At 48.6% G+C, this 21,048-nt stretch overlaps 7 protein-coding genes; 3 read left to right on the top strand and 4 right to left on the bottom strand.

Moving 5' to 3' along the window:
* Positions 1 to 425: 425 nt before the first annotated feature.
* On the bottom strand, positions 426 to 1,958 carry GSTUM_00011978001 (uncharacterized protein). XM_002842264.2 has 6 exons: positions 1,754 to 1,958; positions 1,554 to 1,690; positions 1,296 to 1,488; positions 1,139 to 1,226; positions 949 to 1,080; positions 426 to 847 (listed from the first exon to the last, which is right to left on the bottom strand). Exons 1-6 carry the CDS (start codon positions 1,868 to 1,870, stop codon positions 654 to 656), a joined length of 861 nt encoding a protein of 286 aa, XP_002842310.1. The 5' UTR covers positions 1,871 to 1,958; the 3' UTR covers positions 426 to 653.
* A 157-nt stretch (positions 1,959 to 2,115) lies between these two features.
* On the top strand, positions 2,116 to 3,339 carry GSTUM_00011977001 (uncharacterized protein; the record flags this gene model as incomplete). XM_002842263.2 has 4 exons in its annotated part: positions 2,116 to 2,368; positions 2,425 to 2,587; positions 2,667 to 2,791; positions 2,863 to 3,339. The coding sequence occupies exons 1-4, from the start codon at positions 2,312 to 2,314 to the stop codon at positions 3,337 to 3,339; spliced, it is 822 nt and encodes a 273-aa protein (XP_002842309.1). The 5' UTR covers positions 2,116 to 2,311.
* Positions 3,340 to 3,414: 75 nt separating this feature from the next.
* GSTUM_00011976001 (uncharacterized protein) lies at positions 3,415 to 3,997 on the bottom strand. XM_002842262.2 has 2 exons: positions 3,863 to 3,997; positions 3,415 to 3,810 (listed from the first exon to the last, which is right to left on the bottom strand). The coding sequence occupies exons 1-2, from the start codon at positions 3,937 to 3,939 to the stop codon at positions 3,504 to 3,506; spliced, it is 384 nt and encodes a 127-aa protein (XP_002842308.1). The 5' UTR covers positions 3,940 to 3,997; the 3' UTR covers positions 3,415 to 3,503.
* A 1,060-nt stretch (positions 3,998 to 5,057) lies between these two features.
* GSTUM_00011975001 (uncharacterized protein) lies at positions 5,058 to 6,972 on the top strand. XM_052355847.1 has 2 exons: positions 5,058 to 5,402; positions 5,463 to 6,972. Exon 2 carries the CDS (start codon positions 6,388 to 6,390, stop codon positions 6,739 to 6,741), a length of 354 nt encoding a protein of 117 aa, XP_052211812.1. The 5' UTR covers positions 5,058 to 5,402; positions 5,463 to 6,387; the 3' UTR covers positions 6,742 to 6,972.
* Positions 6,973 to 10,795: 3,823 nt separating this feature from the next.
* On the bottom strand, positions 10,796 to 13,791 carry GSTUM_00011974001 (uncharacterized protein; the record flags this gene model as incomplete). XM_002842260.2 has 5 exons in its annotated part: positions 10,796 to 12,981; positions 13,047 to 13,101; positions 13,179 to 13,361; positions 13,577 to 13,610; positions 13,676 to 13,791. 5 exons carry the CDS (start codon positions 13,789 to 13,791, stop codon positions 11,732 to 11,734), a joined length of 1,638 nt encoding a protein of 545 aa, XP_002842306.1. The 3' UTR covers positions 10,796 to 11,731.
* Positions 13,792 to 17,566: 3,775 nt separating this feature from the next.
* GSTUM_00011973001 (uncharacterized protein) lies at positions 17,567 to 18,888 on the top strand. XM_002842259.2 has 3 exons: positions 17,567 to 18,289; positions 18,377 to 18,396; positions 18,459 to 18,888. The coding sequence occupies exons 1-3, from the start codon at positions 18,254 to 18,256 to the stop codon at positions 18,661 to 18,663; spliced, it is 261 nt and encodes an 86-aa protein (XP_002842305.1). The 5' UTR covers positions 17,567 to 18,253; the 3' UTR covers positions 18,664 to 18,888.
* A 228-nt stretch (positions 18,889 to 19,116) lies between these two features.
* GSTUM_00011972001 (uncharacterized protein) lies at positions 19,117 to 20,462 on the bottom strand (the record flags this gene model as incomplete). XM_002842258.2 has 3 exons in its annotated part: positions 19,117 to 19,331; positions 19,389 to 19,794; positions 19,933 to 20,462. 3 exons carry the CDS (start codon positions 20,460 to 20,462, stop codon positions 19,176 to 19,178), a joined length of 1,092 nt encoding a protein of 363 aa, XP_002842304.1. The 3' UTR covers positions 19,117 to 19,175.
* Between the last annotated feature and the right edge of the window lie 586 nt (positions 20,463 to 21,048).

Here is a 21,048-nt window from a genome sequence, read left to right as displayed (position 1 = left end):
TAGAGGTTCAGGTAAGCTTCTTTTAGAGAAGCAGTTGGGTGGGCGAGGGGGGAACATGTGTGGGGTCGGGAGTGGGGCTGTCAACTCCCCCCATTTTAAGTTGGCTTACAGTGGTTTTGGGGGGAGGCCGGCCGGATTTGTTCTCTTGAGGAATCTGGTAGAGGTTTAGCAGTCTTGCTTTGATTAAATTTAATCTATCATGCTTTACCCCAGAGAGGTTTGGGATTATTTGCATTATTTCGGAGGTGAAAAAAGCTACAGGGCCTAATGCAACTTAGCCCAGGGCATGGTCCATGACACAGTGGTTGCAAAGAACCCGATATGAAGCAAGGTACCATAGTTGTTGGAACACCTATGCTACAGTATTGAACGATTTAGTGACCAGAACGGACCAGAAAATCACTTGGTATAATGCAAAACGTGTGCCCCAAAACTAATTTTGTCGCATTGCCTAATATAAACTCTAAAGAAGGCTCTTGTGTAAAATTCACGACAGAGATGAGGTTTTACCACGATATTTCCTTTTCCCCACAAAATTGCAGGTCTCACCTTTAAAAACACCAGAAACGCCTGACCTTCCCGAACAACAAGAATTGCTACAAGTAGGTGTACTGGTACCCCACCAGACAATGTAGCTGCACACCGATCGAATCCTAGGACATCATGGCTAAGGATATATGTAGAAATCCGTCCGGATAGACTGCCTCTCGCATCAATTCCAATAATGGGGTACCCATTGCGACAACGACTCCGTGGACTACAGGTCTTGCAAGAACTGGCACTCTTTGACTGGGGAAAAGTTCAGGAAGAAGTGTGCGTAATGCTGTACCGACTGTTTGAGGTTCTTCTGTGATGGCAAATATCTAAGTCAGCGGTATCACTAGAGAGCCAGCTTCTGGTTGCCGGAAGCGAAGTAGAAATCGAAGCATGGGGGATTGGTTAACAAACGAGATGGCAAATCCGGAGGTACTGGTTGCTGCACCACCCGTGGTGCAGAAGGAACATATAACCTTAGAGGGATATTACGGGCCTGTACTGAGACTAATTTGTCGTTGACGCTCCAGAATTGATCGAAGTCATCTGATCCAAACCCCGTCAGAAAAACACGTCCTCTAAAATTCCACCGTAGGGGACCAACGTGACTGTAATGAATCCCAAAGCTTGGTTGATTCTGCTTTCGATAAGCTCATGACCGCTTTGGCACTTCCATTCCGGACGTGGTCTGCCTGTTGATGTTGTGGCTCAGTACTGGTAACCCACCCTATTGACGAGTGAACGAGTGGGGCTAGACCAACCTCCTTAACTGTATTCATCCACGAATCATAACAAGTCGCCGGACCCTCTAATCGCATCAAATGTTTTGCGGGATAATCTCGGAAGTGAACTATTAATGTCCAAGGGAGCAAATGCTCGTCGTCCTCTTCAACATTATTAGCAGCCGGATCACGTCCGGTAAACAGGTCATACAGAAGACCAACAGGCCAGTGCCTTAAAGCTCGCAACCCGCATCGTAAGCTAGTATAAGCAAATATTAGACAAAGGGCCTAACCAACCATTTCATCGGAACACTCTCAAACTCAAACCATGCGGACTCCGGTTTTGCGACCTCCGGGTCTATCACGAACGGTCGGAAGAAGTTGCATATCCGTTCTGTGAAGAAGGGTAGGTATGCGATCCGCGGTATTATTATCTGTCGTTACAGGTAGGTAAGTATGTTGGACGGTAGGGGAGGGGTTGCGGCCGCGGGGCATACATAGTACGGGTCCGAAGCGTCAAAAACTCGGGACTCTCCGGGGTCCAGTAAGATTTTGCAAGGAATGGAGCCAGACCAGATCGCTCTCCTGATGGATTTCGGGTCCGACGATTCCATTCGAGTAGAACGTTTCCCGCAAGTGATAGTCGGGGATGGTGGAGACTGTGATACCGTTTTTCGTTCCTAGGAGTTCGCGAAGGGGAAGCATGGGTGCGGGAAAACGAGGTTCTTGCGACGTTGGTGGAGGAAACTCGAGTTCCTATCATAGAATTCCCTTTTGGTTTAGCCTCAAAAGCCACTTGAGGCGGAAAATTTGCACATTTTTGAAATTCCGCCCAAAGTATCATGCCCATGACGCCCAAAAAATGTGCTGATCCCGAGAATCGTGGGAAGATAAAATAAAATCTATCATACAATCCACCAACCTTCAAAAGTTGATGATCCATTGGGGTTCTTGCGGCTACAATCCGGTTAACCCTTGACCAACCCCCCCATCTCTTTGTTCAGGGCCACTTCCTCTTTCACATCTTCAACATTGCATTCAACCAGCATCCCACTATGTCGGTCCCTTTGACATTACGGCGGCAGGCCCTGCGAGCCTTTCCCCCATTGACCGTTACGATCCCTTCCTCCAATCGTAACGCAGGAAACCGAAACTAACATATTATCAGAGGAAACCGCCAACCCTCCACAAACCTCGTTCTGTTCACTCAATGCCAGTCATTTCCTTAACGGAAAAAGGGGTCCCGGGACTCTTCTCAGAAAAGGCGTTCAAGACAGCATGGACAGATTACCAGAAGCATCTGGTGGAAAAACTCGGCAGTGTCACAGCAGGTAGGAATTGCTTCCCGTTCCGCCAAGTAGATGGGGAGGGGGAGAGTGAGGATAGCGGTATTCTAACGGGAGATATTAGGCAGGGAGTTCGATGGAATGGACACAATGGATATTGCTATCGCGACAGCCCGACAACCAGATCAGGCCTCAATCTTTAATTATGCATCACAAGCCTATAACAATCATTTCTTCTTCCAGAGCTTAGTAAATCTCCCCCAAGCTCCCTCCTTCCCTACAGCAACCTCAGGCTTACAATCCACAAAAAAAAAAAAAAGCGCAGTGATCAAGAAGAGATAACCGCCCAATTCAAAGCCTACGTAATCTCCACCTTCGTTAGCGTCGATGCTCTAAAAGCCGAACTCTTCGCGACGGCCAACGCTATGTTCGGCAATGGGTACGTTTGGCTCGTTCTGGACCAAGCCGGCAGCCTGCGCATCCTGTGTACATACAACGCCGGAACACCCTACGGCGCCTCGTACCGTCGTCAGGACACGGACATGAACACCGGACTTAGACTCGGCAGCGAGTTGCCGCCCTACACCAGCGCCATCAGAAACGCGGCCAAGGGGAAGACCGGTGGATGGGTTTTTCCCGTGCTCAACGTGAATGTGTGGGAACACGCCTGGCTAGAGGACTTTGGCATACTTGGGAAGGACAATTACTTGGAGGCGTGGTGGAAGCATATCGATTGGATGGTCGTGCAGGATAGATTTCCGAAGAAGGGTGTGGCTAGAGCGCCCATGAATAAATAGAGGGAATTGTATTGTTTGTATAGATAGAGAGAATGTGTATGTGGGAGAGGGGGAGAAAAAAGGTGACTAGTGGGCTGTGAAAAATAAAGTAGCTATGTATATTGCATAAAACATTTATCTCCATCCATCCGTTCATACACCAATACCAACTCCCCCCACTCCCCCTAATGCGTCAAACTCTTCCTCCCCTTCAACCTCCTCCTTCTCAGTACCCCCCGTCCACCGGGCGTCCGCTTCCTCGCCAAAAAGCCCAACCGCCTCTTCCGCACTCGATGGCTCGGATTATAGGTATCCCGCGGCCCACAGCGCACCTGCAGCCCCACGAGCCCGGGGTTTGAACTTATCTTTAGCATCAACGGTGCCGTCACGGCCAATCCCACCCCCGTCGAGGTAGGGACGGGGGTGGCCAGGCCAGCTGGGGTGAAGGAGATGGTAGACGGGCGGAGAGGGGTAGTCTTTGTTATTATGGTTCTGCTTTCGAAATTAGTTTGGAGGCGGGAGACTGGAGCGGAGGAGTAGGTACCTGGTGAGCGGGGGGGTGGCGATGCGTGGGAGGCGCTGGGGTAAGCGGTGGAGGAGGGTAAGGGGTCTGCGAAACATTGGGTTTTTTTTTCTACTTTGTTTTGCTGTCCGTTGGTTGGTTGTTGCGGGATATCTGGTTGTCAAGGTATCATAATTATTATGTTGTATGGTACGAATTCGGGCACTTGTAAAGAGAGGTCAATTCAGTCTCTAAACCTAACCCTATCCAGACTTCTTTCACCAACTCTCACTCGCGATGTTTTTCTAGCGGAGGATTGTTCAGGGGATGGGTTTGGACCATTACTTGACTACCAAAAGAGACACAATAGGAATGGATACTCACGTCCAACTCCCATTGACTTAAGATTCTGTAAAAGCGGTCCGCAAAACGATTATCTAGAATTTTTTAGGGTAAATAACCAAATGGGCTGCTCCTGTTATAGGAGTATTGGTTGAAACATGCAAGCAGATGCAGATATGGAATTGGCGGAAAAACTAAATATGAGTGATATTCAATGAGTAAATAGGGTTTAGGGTACAGGAATATTAAAATTATTGATAGATTTAAACTACAACAACCGTTATTACTCAAACTATCCGGTTAACCCCTTTTGCCTGACTCAAATCCAATAATTCGTCTTATTATGATATGACCAGTATTGTATACTATGGTCCACAGAGTAGGCATCACTTGTGGAACTTCCAAGTTTTGTGAGTTTGATATCTCGGACAATAAACCACATACATAAACCACATACATAGATGGGAGAACTTGAAAGAATTTTGCGGGAGGTGCTTGATCGCTTTACACTTATTGGAATAGTTCAAACTTCTTATATAGATAACTACAATATATATTTTAGTCATTTATGAGAAAATATATTAGTCTATAATATTATTAATAATTATCATACCATGATAATTTCGATCCCTCCAAATAACTTAATTTTAATTTTCAAATTCCCGCATGGTCATCGGATCAAAGATGCCCAGAGTGTTTATTCCAATTTTCTGGAACCATACCGAGAACTTCGAGCCTCTCTAGTATGACACTGTCGGGCTTGAGGATTGCCACGCAATCAATTACGACCAGAGGACGTGGTCCCGATATGAGAGGCATGGAGTGGGGTCTCCATCATGTATATAAGCCCGGTGGTTTGCACTGTATCCTGAGAAGAACAACGCCCCCCTCGCCACCTTATACAAGAGGTCTCTCACAATACTGGTACTCGTTCAGTTCTATTCTCCCTCCTACCGTTAACACTTCACGAGCGAATTTATCTTCTCTTTTTTTGTTTTCAACACTTTTCCGCAGGTAGGGTGCCGCCGTCCTAGAACCGACCTTCATGACTGCCAGAATTCCCCCACCTCTCCAACAAATAACAGGATTTGCATGCCATTTTTTTTTTTTACTTGCTACTTCAGTAAAATGGTCCCAGACCATGTAAAGAACTCATTTACAGAGCAGATTTCGCCCTGGGAGAGTGGTTACATCTCTGATGGTTGTCAAAATTGAGGCAAAATCTGGGTGGAAGGAAAGGGTTTGGCCAAGAAATGCGCCGTTCTATTGCCTGGAGCGGTAAGCTTACATACTGCATTAGGACTAGTGTACTGGCCGTGAATGGGACTGAGAGCCGATCCAAGTGCCGGCACCATATCGATACTCGAATACCGATAGACTACCGGTGCTCGTATCATCTCAGGCAAGAAGCACCATAAACAGGGATCCGCAAAATATATGTCGAAAATTTTTCGCGTGTCCAAGCTCCTGAAAACTCACTGCCCCCGTTATCGAACACCTCTCAGGGCGTTGCAATTGGCTCTCCTTGTACTCGTACTCGAGTATCATAAGGCAATGTTTTTTTTTCTTTTTTCTTGTCTCAGCCGAGAGGCTGAGTCTGCGGTGATATGCATACCCCTCTCCCAGATACCGTAGGGAATTTCAACGGCATAGCACATTTCTCTTTGACCGGTCCCCGAGCACTTGCGGTGCATCGAGACTCGGTGCGTGCTGTTAGCCTACCGTAATGACTCTGCTAATCTGACAAAAGCTCGCTACCTCCCAGGGCTTAGAAGTGCAATACTTTGCATGCTACGCTTACCTTAAAAGTATATTCTATTCGATCGTCACTAGACCTAATCCCACTCTCTGGCTCTCAAGCATTCCCCCGTGGCAGGCGGACTGAGAACAGATCACGCCTTGCTTGGCCTGCCGATGCGGTGAGTTGGATAGGGACAGTCACAACGGGCAGTCCCGGACGACAAGCCCGGAAGGCGCTGGTGGGCGAGGGGGGAGAGGAGCATATAAAGAGGTCCTGAAGATTCGGTATTACCATGGGGTGTCACTCGCTACTATCGCTACCGGGACCTCAGCGCTACAATTCTAGCAGCACACAGTACCCCGAATATATCTACCTACCTTCGTTATATAAACACCAATTGAGATACCTACCTACCTACCTACCCACCCCTTACACCGCCACAAAAAGACTTCCCCCCCTAAGCTACATAAACCTTCACACAACGATGATGCCACGCATCGTCTCCCTCCTTATCTTCCTCCTCCTACAAATCACAACAACAATAGCCCACCCCCTATCAAAACGCAAAGGCGGTGGTGGTGGTCGCTCCGGTGGAGGAGGAGGCGGAGGCACAGGACTATCCTCCGGCTCCTTGAGCTGGAAGACCGTGCTCGTGATCGTGGGCTCTATTCTGGGCACGTTCTTGCTGCTCTATATTATCTTCTGGCAGTGCGTTCCCGGCGGGAGGATGTTTGACTGGGTGAAGAAGGTTAGGGATCAGAGGTTGGAGAAAAAGTGGGCTAAGTATGAAGTAAAGGATGCGAATGCTAGTGCGAACGAGGGGCAGGGGGGAAACTGAGCTCGGGGGGGTGGATTTGATTTTGTCTTCCGCATGTTTAGTGAGAATGGGATGTGAGGATGGTGCATTCTTCTTGGGGAGTTATGGGGAGTTTGGTTCTTCGCTTTCGTATACTTCGGTGTCTATAGCTATGTCGTGGAAGTCATGTTCGCCTTTCAGCTACTGGAAATTTTTTTTGTTCTCAGGCACTATTTTGCATATAAAAAAATGCCATTCTCCTTCAAAACCTGACATTTGCTAAAATTCGAATCCCTTTGACCAAAGAGCTCAATAAACCCATATCCAGGTAGTGGCAGCCTCCCAGGCCATTGGAGTAGAAACAAAAACCGGGCCGGAGGCCTGTAAGTGGAGCAATAGCCAAAAATTTTCAATGCTAAAATATTTCATTTACGGCAGAAATGACAAAAAAGTCAGGAAAACGCCATTTTTCTGGAGCGTCAAACGGGACCCTATTCGGTTCAGTTCCCTGCGCCTCCCCTGTCCCGCTACACTACTAACACTAGGCCACCAGTACCGCGAATAAAATCCCAGCCATGCACGCCGAAATATTCTCCGCTCACCAATACGATATCACACCCAATCGCCCTCTCTAAAGTCTACCGCCATCTCTCCCAACCTGCACAAACCCCTGCTGGCCAGGTAGAGTATCTTAGAAAAACACCGACACACGGGCCAACCCCCATCTCCCGCAAAACAAATAGGGTGACCCCTCGCTCCATCCCCATCCTTGATGCTCTCCTGGAGGGAATAATAACCCTCCTCCAGTACATCTATCACCCAACTTTCAGATACGACAGGAAGTAACCAAATACCTAACCCCATCCGCCCGTCCGCCCGCCCGCCCGACAGACAACCGATCGAACCTGTGGATGAGTAAAGCCAATCAGGAAGTCCGGCAAAAGAGTAGTGTAAGCCTTCAAGCATCCTATCTATCTATCCACGCACCTCGATGGAGTGAGCAATCAGTAATAGTCAGGTGATAAACGCTCCACGATATCAGATATGTCGTATCCACAGCAGGCAATTCCAGTCAGGGCACAGACAGTGAGCTTGGCATCTAAACCGGTGGGTCGCTCATTTGATCTGGTTGTTTCATTTTCCTTTCTGCTTTTTTTTTTTTCTTTTTTTTTGACAACAGGTTTGCTCCCGGGGTTTCCATTCGCTGCGGATTATCCCGCGGTAAAGAGCCAGCACTGGGATATCGTGTATGATAGAACCTACAGTACGGTACTCGAGTACGATTAAAAGTGCAAGGGTCGGGAAATAAGAAGTGCAAAACTAAAATTTCAGTACATTTGTGGCAGTGTGCAAGAAAAATGATCCTACAAGGATCTCTACTCCAGTATTCCCCACCTCCTCTCTCAACTTCCGAGAAATATCACTGATGGATGAGGTATAAAAACTCTAATCCAAGCCACTTATCTAAGGAATGTCACTTTTCCAGGTATCTCTTGTTGAGTAATGGAAGGTTTGCACTTCCAGAGCCGGTTGCGCTGTCCCACTGATCTTGACCGAAACCGACACCAACACCTCGCAAGGCATAGCAAGAATGGAAGATTTCCCTCGCACAATACGATACGAGTACGATGGTACATTTATAAGCCAGTCGCGCAAGGCCTCTCTCACGCCACCAATAGCGAGAGAGCGATCGACTAGAAAGTGGTATTGGTAGGGATTCGGCAGAGCAAGAGCATTATAAATTTCTATCGAAGATATATAGAGAAGGTCGGACAAAGCCTCCAGGGAATATAATACCCAACCCACCGCCCCACGAGGATCCCCAACTTGGCGGAGCGCAGAGCGGTTTGGTCGAGGGATATCCCGCCTCGCCTCACGTTGCGGGGCTCTGACACGTAGATTCCATGATACCGTACCACGTTCCGCCATTGGTTTTTCCGTCTGGTGGATCATCTGATATCTAATCCCGGTAGACTATACAACCTGGGCAAGTAAACCCACAGCCTTGGGGCAGTTTTGCCGGTACTATAGTACCGGTACAGTACCGTACTCAGGTGTGGTGCCCTTTCTTTCTTCTCCCCCCATTTCCGCCGACCAAATTGAAAGCCTCCTCAGGAACACCCCAATGCTCGCTCTCAAAAGACCAGGCGGCAACACGTCACGTGCTGTATCATACGTGGTACAAGGCAGAAAAAAAAAAGCTCCATCCAAGCAAAACCTGGTAAACCTTTCATCAAGGAGGAGCCGCAGTTAATCCGGGCCCAGGGCCGCCCACCCACCCAGAAGCCAACGCAACCAATACGGTACGGCGCCGCAGGAAAAAAGACACTTCCTAAGCCGAAAAGGGCAATCTCCCCACCCCGCCACTAGACCGCACACATTGCAAGAACTCGAACAATTTGAACCTCGCACTAAGACGTCCAAAATCCGCTCCATTGGATAAGAGGGCGGGGGGGAGATGAAAGCATCGTGAAAACCAATCCCTTCAGCCCCAGCCTAAGACCGAGGAGAAGCAGCAAGTGCGCCTTGCCAGGAGAGGTGATCGCAATGTGCTAGAGTGAGGTTTTTGAGGTAAATCCCCGTTCCAAAACTGCGCACGAGATATACGCCACGATATCCGAGTGATCCCTGATGCGTCGCGTGACATGGCGTGGCGCGGCGTGACACCGCCCCCACCCAAGGACCGGTGGTGGGGAATAGCCACCCCCTCCGCCGGAACACACAACAATGCAATACGGTAGAGATGCAAAGGGGCCGGAACACAACAAAAACAAGACCGTCCCCGCCCGAGCAGAAATTCCTTCATTCTTTCTTGAAAAATAAAAATGAAAGATTCCATTCAACACTTCAATCCACACTAAGTTTAAATCAGGCGAAAAAATGGAAACCCCCAAAACGAAAACACAGGTTATTACCCAGGTACGGTAAAGAATAAAAAAATTAAAAATCGCTTCGCATTTTTGACCCAGGGGCGCGAACAAGGAGTGAAGCAATTCCGCACATAATCCACAATCGCACGGGCCGGTTCGAAAGTGACTCTAGTTTCAATTGGGGCTCCACAAAAAATGTCAGGTACAGTACATGGCACCGGGCATCATACCCCCCTCCCTCCCCCTCCTGCAACTCACTTTCTTTTTTCTTTTTTCTTTTTTCCTCTATTTTCTTCTTCACGGTTTTGCGCATTCCGGACATCTGCGGTGTTCACAACGGTCCGTGGGGATTTGCGGTGCGCTTCAAATTCTCTTGGGCCATTGGTGTTTTCGTTGGGGCGGTGATGGGGCGCTTTTACTCCGGTGGTGGTGGTGCGGGTGGACAAAAAAGTCTTGGTGTGGTTGTGCCCCTCCCCCGTTGGGAGCTGCATCTCCTTCTTGCGGGGTTCCTATAGTTCGTGTCATTTCGTGCGTGCGCAGCTTCTCGTGAAGTACCAGTATGCCGCCGATTGAAGGTCCTACCACCGTACTCTACCATTGCCTAAGCCTCGCACGTTGTATCATAATCGGTTTTGTGGGCCCAGTTGATGCCTCACGACAATGCTCCCGATATTCAATGATCTGTGTGGCCTGATGGATGAATGACCATCTAAAGAGGTGAAGGATCTCCACGAGCATTTGCAACTATGATACTTGGGTGGTGGTTTCGTGAAAGGTTCCTCCTCTGCCTACGTTGGTCAAGTGTAGGTGGGTACCGTAAAGTGTGCCCAATCACCGACACTTTTGCCCATACACTTTTCCCCTACTACCGTAGTTATCATGCCATACAATAGTTCATCCCCCGGCAAACCTTACCACATTAATCCGTTTCATGGTGATTATTATACAAGTACATTGTCCAGTAACAGTTGTGGAACTTTTTTTTTCTTCTTTTCCTTTTTCCTTTTTTCTTCTTCTTCTTCGGCTAAACCCTATCTTAACGTCAGTCAGGTTCAAAGTGAGACAGTCTAAGGCGCAAGTGGCGGGTGAAAGATGGCGGAGATAAGGTCGCGGGAGAGGGGAGGGGGGTGGTAAGGATTACCAATATTGTATCGTAGGAATAAGTGATCTCGTGACTAAATAATTTTTAGGATTTTTCCTCGAAATGGGGCGTGAGATCACTGTAGCTTATTTATTGATATTTTATTTATTTATTTATTGAGACTTGAGGAATGAGAGAAACCTAACTTTCTCCCCTATCACTATTTTATGTCTTGGGTAGATGTTATCGTTTTTCGGGATTGACAAGAGGAGGCATGTGTGCCACTCGGGGCGAAGGCTTGTCCCAAAGGCCATTCTGCCCGTCAAAAGCCAACAGCTGACCTTGAAAACCAACAGTAATCCCAGCGATCACTGCTTAATCTAGACATAATGCCATCATTATGGCCTGAGATGTGTCTAAGACACAAAGAACGTTTTTTTTCTCAACCCCCTCTCGTTCCTCAAGAGTTTCTAGAGTCGCAATACACCGGTGTGCTGCTGTCGCTTCCACCGCCTTACCGAGGGAGCGAGGAAGTCATGGATATTCTCGCTTGCTCGCTTGGCATAGCCTTTTTTTACTCTAATTCCCTATGGATAGTGAAAAGAAAAGAAAAGGGAAGGAAAAAAATGGTAAAATCGAATTACACGAAGTTGGAGAGGAGGGAATAGAGTATAAAAAAGAGGGCATGATATAAACGCTTTGTACCAATGTGGGAAAGAAAAGGATGAAAGGTCAATTTTACAAGAATTGTTCGTAGTCAACAATAGATGCTTGGTTAACGCCCGTGTGAGGAGAAGCCCACGCCCAAAACAGCGCGTGGAAGACAGTGGTGGGGGAAAAATGCAATGGGAATAATGAGATGCTGCGATGTGAGGATAAGGTTAGAAAGGAGACCAGCCTCTCCGCAAAAGGCGAGACGAGCTCTGTATCAGGTGGATACCCCTTGGCTTTGATTAAAATGTGTTGAAGATATATCGTTTTGGTGGTGTAGATGCCATTACGCAAACGAGGCGTGCGCATGGCTTCCCGTAATTGTAGCTTGGAGTCCCAGAGCTTTGCATTCGCCACGCCGCGCAGTGAGTCACAGCTGAGATGGTGGTTTGGACTGGGGAGGAGATGGGTTTATACCTCCTGCGCTTGCTCCAACTGAAGTATTCATATTTTCTGACCCCAATTGACCCGGGGTCGACGACGCATGAGAGCTTGCGGCCTGGTGGCCATGGAACGGTGATATGCTCGCTGGAGTTGGCGGCGGGGGAAGACTCTGCTGGTAAGTGCGGGGTGAACGTGTGGGCGGTGCAGAAGGTCGATGCGACTTCTGGTCAAAATATCCGGTCCCAGCAGAGGGCCCAGGGGTAGGTGGGGGTAGGGAAGGAAGTGCGCGGTGGGAGCGGCCGCCGTCATCGAAGGAAGAAGAAACAGAGGGTGTTAATGAGGGTGCCGAGGAACTCCCGCTACTCATGGAAGCCGGAGTAGGAGGCAGTGTTTCGTCGGACCGTAAGCTAGCCCTTCTCATCGCAGGACTCGGCATAGGCGGCCCTGTCCTGGATATAGGTTGGGCGCCCAGTGGAGGCGGTTGATGCCTCATGAATGAAGATTGCTGTTGAATGTGGGGGCTTTGGATAGTAGGATGAATTCGGGTAAAGAAAGGAGACTCGGGCTCAGTTGTGGGTGCAACAAATGCCTCCTGCTGTTGCTGTTGGGTGGACCTCAAGACGGCGTCTCTGTATCGCGCAACATCAGATGGCGACCTGGAACGGCGCACGGGTGAAACCGGATACGCCCTCGATGTCGAGGGTGTCATAGATTGGGTGCCCGAGTCATGGCTAGAAGGGGATGTATAGGCACTTTGATCAGAAGATGTAGCCGTACCCGAACCGGTAGGACCACTTCCTCTACCAAGCGCGAGCACAGGAGGTGCGGTCGCATTTATCCCGGCCGCCATACTAACTGAATTGCTAGTGATAGTAGACCCCATAGCGCTAGTAGTTGAAACGCTCTCAAGCTTTGGCCTCTTCCGGTTGGCTTCGGCTTGTTCTGTGGGAGAGTGAGCAGCGGCGGAAAGGTCGGAAGTCTCGTGGATCTTACCGCTCCCTTCCCTACCTTCTTTGCTCGCTTTGGATTTGAAGTCTGAGAGATACTGGATGTATTCTTTGTAGCTGTCTGTCTTTTTGTACTCTAGCAGCTCCGAGTTGTACTTCTCCTTGGCGATCGAGGCTTCATGCTCATATGATTCCTTGTTCTCCGGATCCAGAACTTTCCACTTTTCGCCAACAAGCTTCGCGATATCCGTGAATGATAAATTTTGCCCTTTGAGTTCATCTCGAACGCCTGAACTGAAGGTCAGTATCCAGATGCAGGACATCGTCATCCGGTTCTACTAAAGGATTGCTCACGGTTTGCAAACATGACATACGCGGAAGGAGGCTTCTCCGGCGCATGTTCATCAGGCTTGCATCCGGCACAACGTTAGCAAACAGTTTTTCTGATGCTGGGATTTGGGAGTCCTTTGCTCTGTGCAGTGGTACCTTTGGATGGCGTCTGTACTTTCTTTTTCCTGTGGGTGCAATACCTTTTCCAGAATCCTGCTTAAAGGGTTTTGGCGATGACCTGTCCTCAGGCTCAATGTCGTCAGAAGGATAGTTGTGGACGGATGTCAATGCTTGCGTTGGTGGAACCCCTCTCGCGCTCGCAATCTCCCGTTGCAACAGCTGGCGTTGGAAACAAGGTCAGTGACTGCACCACTCTATTTTCTCTGTTACCATCGCCTCCGGGAAAAGAAGGGAAAAAAAATACATGTGCGTGTCGGCATCAAAATTCTGCATAGAAAAAAGGAGCAAAAGAGAGCAGCAAGACGGGAAGGGAGCAAGGTAGCGCCAAAAAATAACCATCAAAGGGGAATGGTTATACAAGAATATTATCTTACTCTTCGATGACCTAACTTGAAATTTAGGAAAGCTCTAAAGGGCTACAGTTAGAAAACCCTGCACAGAAAATATTAAAACGGGATGAGGGGATATCTCACAGGTCCTGTTCTGTAATGTCCATTACAGCCTCCCATTTTTCAAATCCCTCTTCACTAAGCCGCCCTAGGTACTGGGAGAGTCCCAGTCGAGCCAACACCTCCTCCAGATCTGTCATATACACAACTGTTTATCACCTGGGCGAAATAACCTCCGAGAAAGAGGGATTTCCCCAGATGGTATATCAAAGTTACCGGACACCCAGAGACTCTCCTGCTACTATGTCTCTTTACCACAACAGTAGCGGTGTATGTTGATGAGTTCGGCTCAGGGATGGAAACCGATAAAAGTGCAGCTGGGTCGCCAACGTTCAAGCTGTCGATGTTGCAGGAACGCAGTCGATGTGTACGAACAAGCCCAGACCATAACAAAAGCCCCAGACTAATAAAAAAAAAATCTTGTCGAAATTGAAGCGTTGGGCCGCTCTCCCTCTCCAATCCAATTAAAAAACGAAGGGGAGGGAGGCGGGTCTAGCCCCAGGGTGGCTAAAGTTGTCTATAGGGTAGAGAAGTATGGCTGCAAGATTGAAGGCGTTTTAATCTGAAGAAATTTCGTTAAGTGCGGTATCTGGAAACCCAGGGTGTGGGATTCGGCTCTGATGGAAGAGGACACAATTGTAGAGATCTACCAGACAGCCCAACTAAGTGGCGCCCGCCGCGTTAATCGGCGCACGGCAAACTATCTTCGGGGAGCCAATGCAGCGCCAAATGACACCAAAACTCTTTCTGGAGGGTCAACAATAACTGACACGAAACTCGGTGTAGCTAAACCGAATACGGTCAAGCAGGTGCCCAAATTACGAAAGTAGGAAAATTCCCACAGTTAAAAAAATAAAATACCAAAAGGGATGGGTACGACCTCGAGTCCTCGATCCCCACCCGTAAGAAAAACACGAAAAGGGAGTGCCGCTTTCAGATTTGGAATAATTATTTGAGGGGAGAAGGGGATGGTCGAAACTGGTTAAGGAAGTCACTGGCGGTGAGAGTTCGCGGCGGCGATATCAGAACCAGACCCGTCCTCCACGCACATAGCAAAGCAAATTGTTCAAAGGGTCCCGTGGATCGAATTTTGTAAGGGTGATCACCCGAAATGACGGCAGTGTCAAGGGAGTGTAAGAGAATCGGGGGTTTCCTTTGATGTAGACCGTGTTGCAGAAAATGATAAGAAAATCTGTGTGTTCGGAAGGAGTGATGCCGTTTGGTGTAGGCCAAAAGTCATCTATGTGCCTGAAAAGGAAGATGAAATGACGATATCCTAGCGGTAAACCCTTAGAAAAGGACAAGTGTGACAACCGAGCACGCGAGGGGAGAGAGTTTGAGAAAGAGAAGGGGTTAATGGGTCGCCGATAGTGGGGGGGAGGGCGAAGTGAAGGTGTGGGTTGGAATGCGGGTTACGGATGGCCTGGTTGTCTGTGGAAATGCGTAAGTGAATACCGGTAGTGGATGTATGCGAATGGTGTAGTGTACGTCGGATGTTTATCGGCATGTGTAGACTGTATCTCCGATACGTACGCCCACAGCTGGGGTGGACAGTGCACAATACTAGAATATACCTCCACTGGTGTGCATGTTGGAATGGATAGAAGGGAGCATGGTATAAGCAATGTGAAGTGAGAACGAGTGAGTGAGGGAGTGGGTGATAGGAAGGCAAAGGTAGAGTGGCTCCAAGGGGCTGCTGATGCTGCCTCCAAAAGATTGGAAAGTATTTTCTCCCTGTCCCTAGCGCGGCGAGAACATGCCACTCAGGGCCAAAAGATCAACTGACGGAGAAGGTAGCGGGTTCTTCCTGTTTACTGAGTTGCCTCCACCACCGGTGATGCCTCTGAAGCTGCTTGGAGTTGCTGCAATATGATGCCAATGATGTTCCACCGCTCAAAACCCCTCTTCTCTCAGCCTGTCCCTTTTAGACACTCAGGCACTCCACTCAGTTGGGGCAACAAGCAGGGCCTCTCTTTTCTCATTTATTTTTTTCCTTCTTTTCGATGACAGAAGAAAGAAACGACGTCTTGCGGACAGGCTTAACCGGTCTAACCTGGTGCAACCGGCAGTCTGAAGAAAGTGACTAGAAAGCGGGAGTATGTCGAATGACGTTACAGTTGACGGGGATGATGGGCGATGGGGGATGCTTCGTCCTGTTGTGCACGACGCCTTCCTTAGTTGACTTGTCCCTGGCTACCTACTTTTTTTTTTTCTTTCTTCCTCACTTTCCTTCTCTAGTTCCTCAGTTCCAAACAAGCCCACTGGAAGAGAAGGAAGGCCCCAACTTCACTCCATTGCTTGGAAAGAAGGGGGGGGGACCTACCGAGACACATAAATAACAGCCAGCTGCCCCTCTGTCGCTGGAATTGCAATTGGCATAGTTACATGCTAATTACTGTAACATACATACGTCTCGTACATGTATGGTACTGTACTCGTACGGTGCTGTGCTTTGCCAGGTGCTTCTTTCTCGGTGTTGCCGTTCCGGCTCACGGGTGAACCAAGGGGGGGAGGCTTATGGGGGGAACATATCATAGTTGAAAGGATACTCGTGCAAAATTATCCTGGGCATGGTCACAGACGGTGGTCTCCCAAAGGGGGCGTTGATTGTTGTTGCCCTGTTTTCTGTCCGACAAATGCACTATGACGTTGGGGGAGCTGCGGAGGGCTTAGTTTTTATTTGAAGAGACCTCCCGAAGAAGAGTGCTTCCTTGCGACAGGCAAAAGGACAACCTCGACTCCACCACACGCACGCCCCACGAAAAAAAAAAAAAAAACAATAAATTTTTATGGATCGAATCCTGCCCCAGTGCCCGGACCTGTTTGAACCTTCGATTTCGGAAAACAACATGCAGGTTGGTCAATAGAAGTACCGGTACGGTACTGTCAAAAAGAAACAGCACGAGAATTCAGAATAGGTACAAGTTCCAAGGACATTTATCTATCTAGACAGTCAATCTTATACAAAATGGTAAGGTAAAAAGGATTGGATGCTACCGCCCCTCACCCCTACAGCAACTCCTAACGGGACAATATTTCAACACTCCCAAAGTCACAGCAAATTAACGATTACAGTAAAAATACCGCTGTTAAGAATGGAAGGGGGGGAACACAAACAATTGGGGTGGAAGTGGAGTTAGGCAATGGGAATTGGAAGAAGGGTGTTCGAACTGGATACCCGTACGGCACCTCAGAGACGCAACGCACCTCACACAATGCAGTAGTCCACCCACATACCGGTATCATCCACATACACGGCCACACAACCACACCATACGTGCACAACTATAACTATGACGCGCACCGACACCAGGTCCACAGAATTGGGTACGGGCATATCCTCTTCAACAGGGGGAATGGAAAGAGGAGGGAAGGAGGGGGGGAAGGCGGTGGAAGAGTTTAGTTGTATGGGGCCGGTCAGCAAACAATGGCGGCGCGATGTCGGCCCTTCCCCAAATTCGATCACACTCCTTCAGAGCAACCAGCAGGGGTCAAATCAATAGTGATCGCATCCCTCAAGCGAGATCGGGGTGTCCTCTTTGTCAGAAACGCCCCAGACGCCTTCTGGTTCAAACGGATTCGCCCGAAACCATGAGAGCCCTTTTTTTTTCTCTCCACAGGGTTCGGTCAAGAGTGTTCTCTAAGAAATTCGGTACACAGAAAATAATAAAAATACGGTATATATACCGAGGGCTTCCAGGAACTCCTCCGCTGTCGTGGCATTTTGTTGTATGTTTTATTTTTGCCATCCAGCCTGATAAATCCCGGAAAACTGGAAAGCTGAGTTTGCGGAAAGAGTTAAAAAAAAAAAAAAAAAAATCGGGGAGATCAGCCACTCACTATGAAACCCCTCGGGAAGAGAGTTTTACTTCTCTGAAGATTTTCGAGAGGGCCGGTGTACGAGTACTCGAGTAGCAGTTTTTCATAGCCCTCATGTACCGGTACTCGTATCGTTCACACTGTTCGTTCACTCACTATTTTATTTTTATTTTTTCCTTTCTCGTCCCCTGCCTTTCCTCTTCTCTCCCATCATGTCCTCACCCCCCCTCCTTATTTTTCTCGCTACCAGCATCTCCCTCTTTTTTCCCACTCTGCTGTCTCAAACTGGATTGATTCTGAATGATGATCAGTACCAGAATAGAGGAAAAATAAGGGGTGGGTGAAAAATCTGTTATTGTGAGTATTTGCTGATGAAGAAATTTCTTTTCTTTTTTTCTTTTTTCTTTCCTTTTTCCTTTTTTTTTTTCGTGTGTCAGGAGAGCCGAACTTCAGGATCCGAGGGTTTTTGTTACGAGGATCTAGTGGTATTTGAGGACAAGCTCATGACGGCAGAGGTTGGGAAAACTCATGAAACTCTGACAGTTAGCCGGTAACCGCACAATTCAGGCTGAACCTACCGCTCGCTGAGTATCCTTTATCAGATCTAAGGCTCAGTTCCACCAATTAGATAATTTTTCTAAGGGTCTAGTCCTCTCAACCAACCAAAGCCTCACGCTACTATCCTCCGACCCATCCATCCATCAATTTAAACTTCAACCCCCATCTCTCCAAGCTCACCTGCAATATCCCTGTCCTTTTATTGGGAAAACAACTCCCATACTTATGCCTTCGAAAGACGAAGATGCTGAATTTGCAAAGGTATTTCCACCTGCCGTTGTTCCCTGCCCTCTCAGTATCCAATCGAATAAAGGTTTGCTAACCCGGTTGCTTGCCGCTCCACTGCAGGCCTACAGGGACCTGATGGAGTATCGAACCAAATCAGATTTTGTTGGACACGTGATTTTCGCTGACCGGTTCCTTTTTGCAGAGCTGAGAAACATGCAGCTACCCTGGAAAACCAGTTGAATTCGCTCGAGCACAAATTGGACTCGTTTCTAGCTGAGCATGAGGGCAAACATCCTGAATCCGACAACACTAATGCTTCGGGAAGCATTAGTGGTGGTGCATTTGGGACAGGGGTAAATGCTCCGCAAGGTGGTGATGTGGAGAAAGCTCCGAAGGATTCTCAATGAGCGTGTGTAATGGTTTTTGGCGGGCGGGAATGGTAGTAACATTGTTTGCGGAGCTTGGATAAGCCAGGTTATCATTTCGTGCTTAGTGATTATCGCTTATCGAGGGAATGTGGTGGAGTGGATTGTTGCCCAGGTCTACTCGAACCGTGCCGGATATTAAAATATAGCACGGCCTGTTGATGTCATGACTTTTGTACGTACCGGACTATCTTTTGGTACTGCCCCAGTGGATCACTTTTCATAACAAGCTCCGGTTCCTGACAACAGCCCATTGGGTATTTCAGGGGAGAACCCCTCCTTCGCGCATACTCTGGGTGTGCAAATCAGCTCGGCACAAACCCCCTGACCATTCACAGTGGATACCGTACAACTATTCAACCTCAGCGATTACTGACCGACCTGTCACTCAAGCCAACCGGATTTGAGATTGAAAGCTGGTCAAAGGGAAAGGAATTGGTTAAGCTGATACAATTCATTCTAAGCCAATAACGCGCTTATTATCCTTGTACGCCTCAAAAGAACCTCGACAAACCGAAATCACCACCCGCATCCTTGACGGCAACCCCCTTCTCGGTAACTATAGCATCGATCAAGCCTTTCGGAGTCACATCAAAGCTAGGGTTATAGACATTGATACCCCTAGCTGCCGTGGCCACTGTCTCCACGTTCTCCAAATCCACCTCCATGCCAACCGTGTCGTTCTTCACTAGTGGACCACGAATGACCGTTACTTCCTTTCCAGGCCTATGCTCGATGACAATATCCTTGCCCGAAGCTGTTTTCATATCGATGCTCGTAGTCGGCGCAGCCACAACAAACTTGACACCGTGATATTTGGCAACAATTGCTAACTGATAGGTACCAATTTTGTTGGCTGTGTCACCATTGGCAGCTACACGGTCCGCACCCACGATAACGGCCGCTATAGATTTGAGGCTCATGAGGGAGGATGCCATCGAGTCTGTAATCAATGTTGCCGGTATCTTATCGTGAACGAGTTCGAACGCCGTCAATCGGGAGCCTTGGTTGTAAGGACGGGTCTCAGTGCAGTAAATGTGCGTCAGGTTCGAACGAGAGTTCAGCGAGCGGATGATGCCCAACGCAGTGCCGTAGCCAGCCGTCGCAAGCGAACTAATGACATAAATAAACGGGGAAGGCCCAATACTTCAGCTACGATATTTCCAACCCATAATCATTTTCACCCCCATTATCTCACCCTACTTTGTCCAACACCTCCGAAAAAGCAATAAAGAGGAAGGAGTAACAAACCCTGTGTTACAATGGGTCAGAACCGCAACCATCCCCTTCTCTTCCCCCTCTCCCACTTTGGCATTTTCCAAAATCCACTCGGCCCCAAACCTTCCAATGTTCTCGTTGTCCATGACATCGTCCACCAGCATCTTCTCCGCAGCCTCGACATACCTCCCCACTACCGCCTCCGCGGTCCCCGCTTCAGCGCTGACAACAGCCTTCAATTTCCCCGCCGCATCTGCCAAATTAACCGCAGTAGGCCGTGACTGGACCAAGTAATCCAACCGCCTATGGACATACGCCCTCGCATCCCCTGCACTCTCCCCGACCTCACTTGGCAGCCCTCCGGAGCTCAGTTCAACTGCCAAAGCCAACGCAGCCACAATCGCGATCGCGGGCGCACCACGCACAACCATACGTTTTATCGCATCGTAGGCGTCTTCGCATGTGCAGATGGGGACATAAACCGACTCATGGGGGAGTTTTAGCTGATCGAGAATTTGTAGTGCTGGGGGAGTGGGGGTATACAGGATTGCTTGGAGGGACATGTTGCCTAGTTAAGGAGTAATCGTAGAAAATGGAGTAGACGAGAAAAGGAGGTGGTAGAACGAAGGGAGAAAGGGGAGAAGGGGTTAGAAACAAACTTATACCAGACACCCCACACCCAACCAAAAATCTTCTGTCAAACCCCCCCCCCCGGCGGCACTTTCCGCGGCAAATAACTTGAAGTGGAGCTAAAAGCGGACAACTGAAAGTTATTTATTATGGGAAAGTTGTGTGGGAAAAAATTTCCCACTCTCTCCCGCCAAGACTTTTTGTGCATTTGATCCCCCCCCTCTTTGCCCGGTGGAGTCGATGATAACCACCGTCGACCACTCTCGGAGAGGTGGAAATCCCTTACGGTACCGTTCGCGGTCGGTGAGACCTTGGGGAGGTTCCACCTCGGATGCTGCACGCTATTTTGTAGCTCGAGATGGGATGTCCGTAGATTACTTGTTTGTCGGGAGCCGAAGTGACCTGGTTTCAGTTGGGATGCTAACTCATCCTATCACGGAGTACTGTACAGTATATACACTCTCTAATGGCGCGTGCGTGCATGGTATTGCTGACCAATTCTCTACTAACTGTCGTGCT

This window comes from Tuber melanosporum (genome assembly GCF_000151645.1).
Source record: "Tuber melanosporum whole genome shotgun sequence assembly, scaffold_93, strain Mel28".
In the NCBI taxonomy this organism is placed as follows: domain Eukaryota; kingdom Fungi; phylum Ascomycota; class Pezizomycetes; order Pezizales; family Tuberaceae; genus Tuber; species Tuber melanosporum.
This window is presented reverse-complemented; position numbering and strand designations above follow the sequence as displayed.

Excerpts from the sequence above, each read along its gene's own strand:
- GSTUM_00011978001 (XM_002842264.2), bottom strand. The coding sequence starts at position 1,870 with ATGGAATCGTCGGACCCGAAATCCATCAGGAGAGCGATCTGGTCTGGC. Across the intron at positions 1,691-1,753 it reads ACGCTTCGGACCCGTACTAT|ATAATAATACCGCGGATCGC; the intron begins GTATGCCCCGCG and ends CTGTAACGACAG. Across the intron at positions 1,227-1,295 it reads GGATGAATACAGTTAAGGAG|GCAGACCACGTCCGGAATGG; the intron begins GTTGGTCTAGCC and ends CAACATCAACAG.
- GSTUM_00011976001 (XM_002842262.2), bottom strand. The coding sequence starts at position 3,939 with ATGTTTCGCAGACCCCTTACCCTCCTCCACCGCTTACCCCAGCGCCTC. Across the intron at positions 3,811-3,862 it reads GCCACCCCCCCGCTCACCAG|AACCATAATAACAAAGACTA; the intron begins GTACCTACTCCT and ends TTTCGAAAGCAG.
- GSTUM_00011975001 (XM_052355847.1), top strand. The coding sequence starts at position 6,388 with ATGATGCCACGCATCGTCTCCCTCCTTATCTTCCTCCTCCTACAAATC.
- GSTUM_00011973001 (XM_002842259.2), top strand. The coding sequence starts at position 18,254 with ATGCCTTCGAAAGACGAAGATGCTGAATTTGCAAAG. Across the intron at positions 18,290-18,376 it reads AAGATGCTGAATTTGCAAAG|GCCTACAGGGACCTGATGGA; the intron begins GTATTTCCACCT and ends GCTCCACTGCAG. Across the intron at positions 18,397-18,458 it reads GCCTACAGGGACCTGATGGA|AGCTGAGAAACATGCAGCTA; the intron begins GTATCGAACCAA and ends TCCTTTTTGCAG.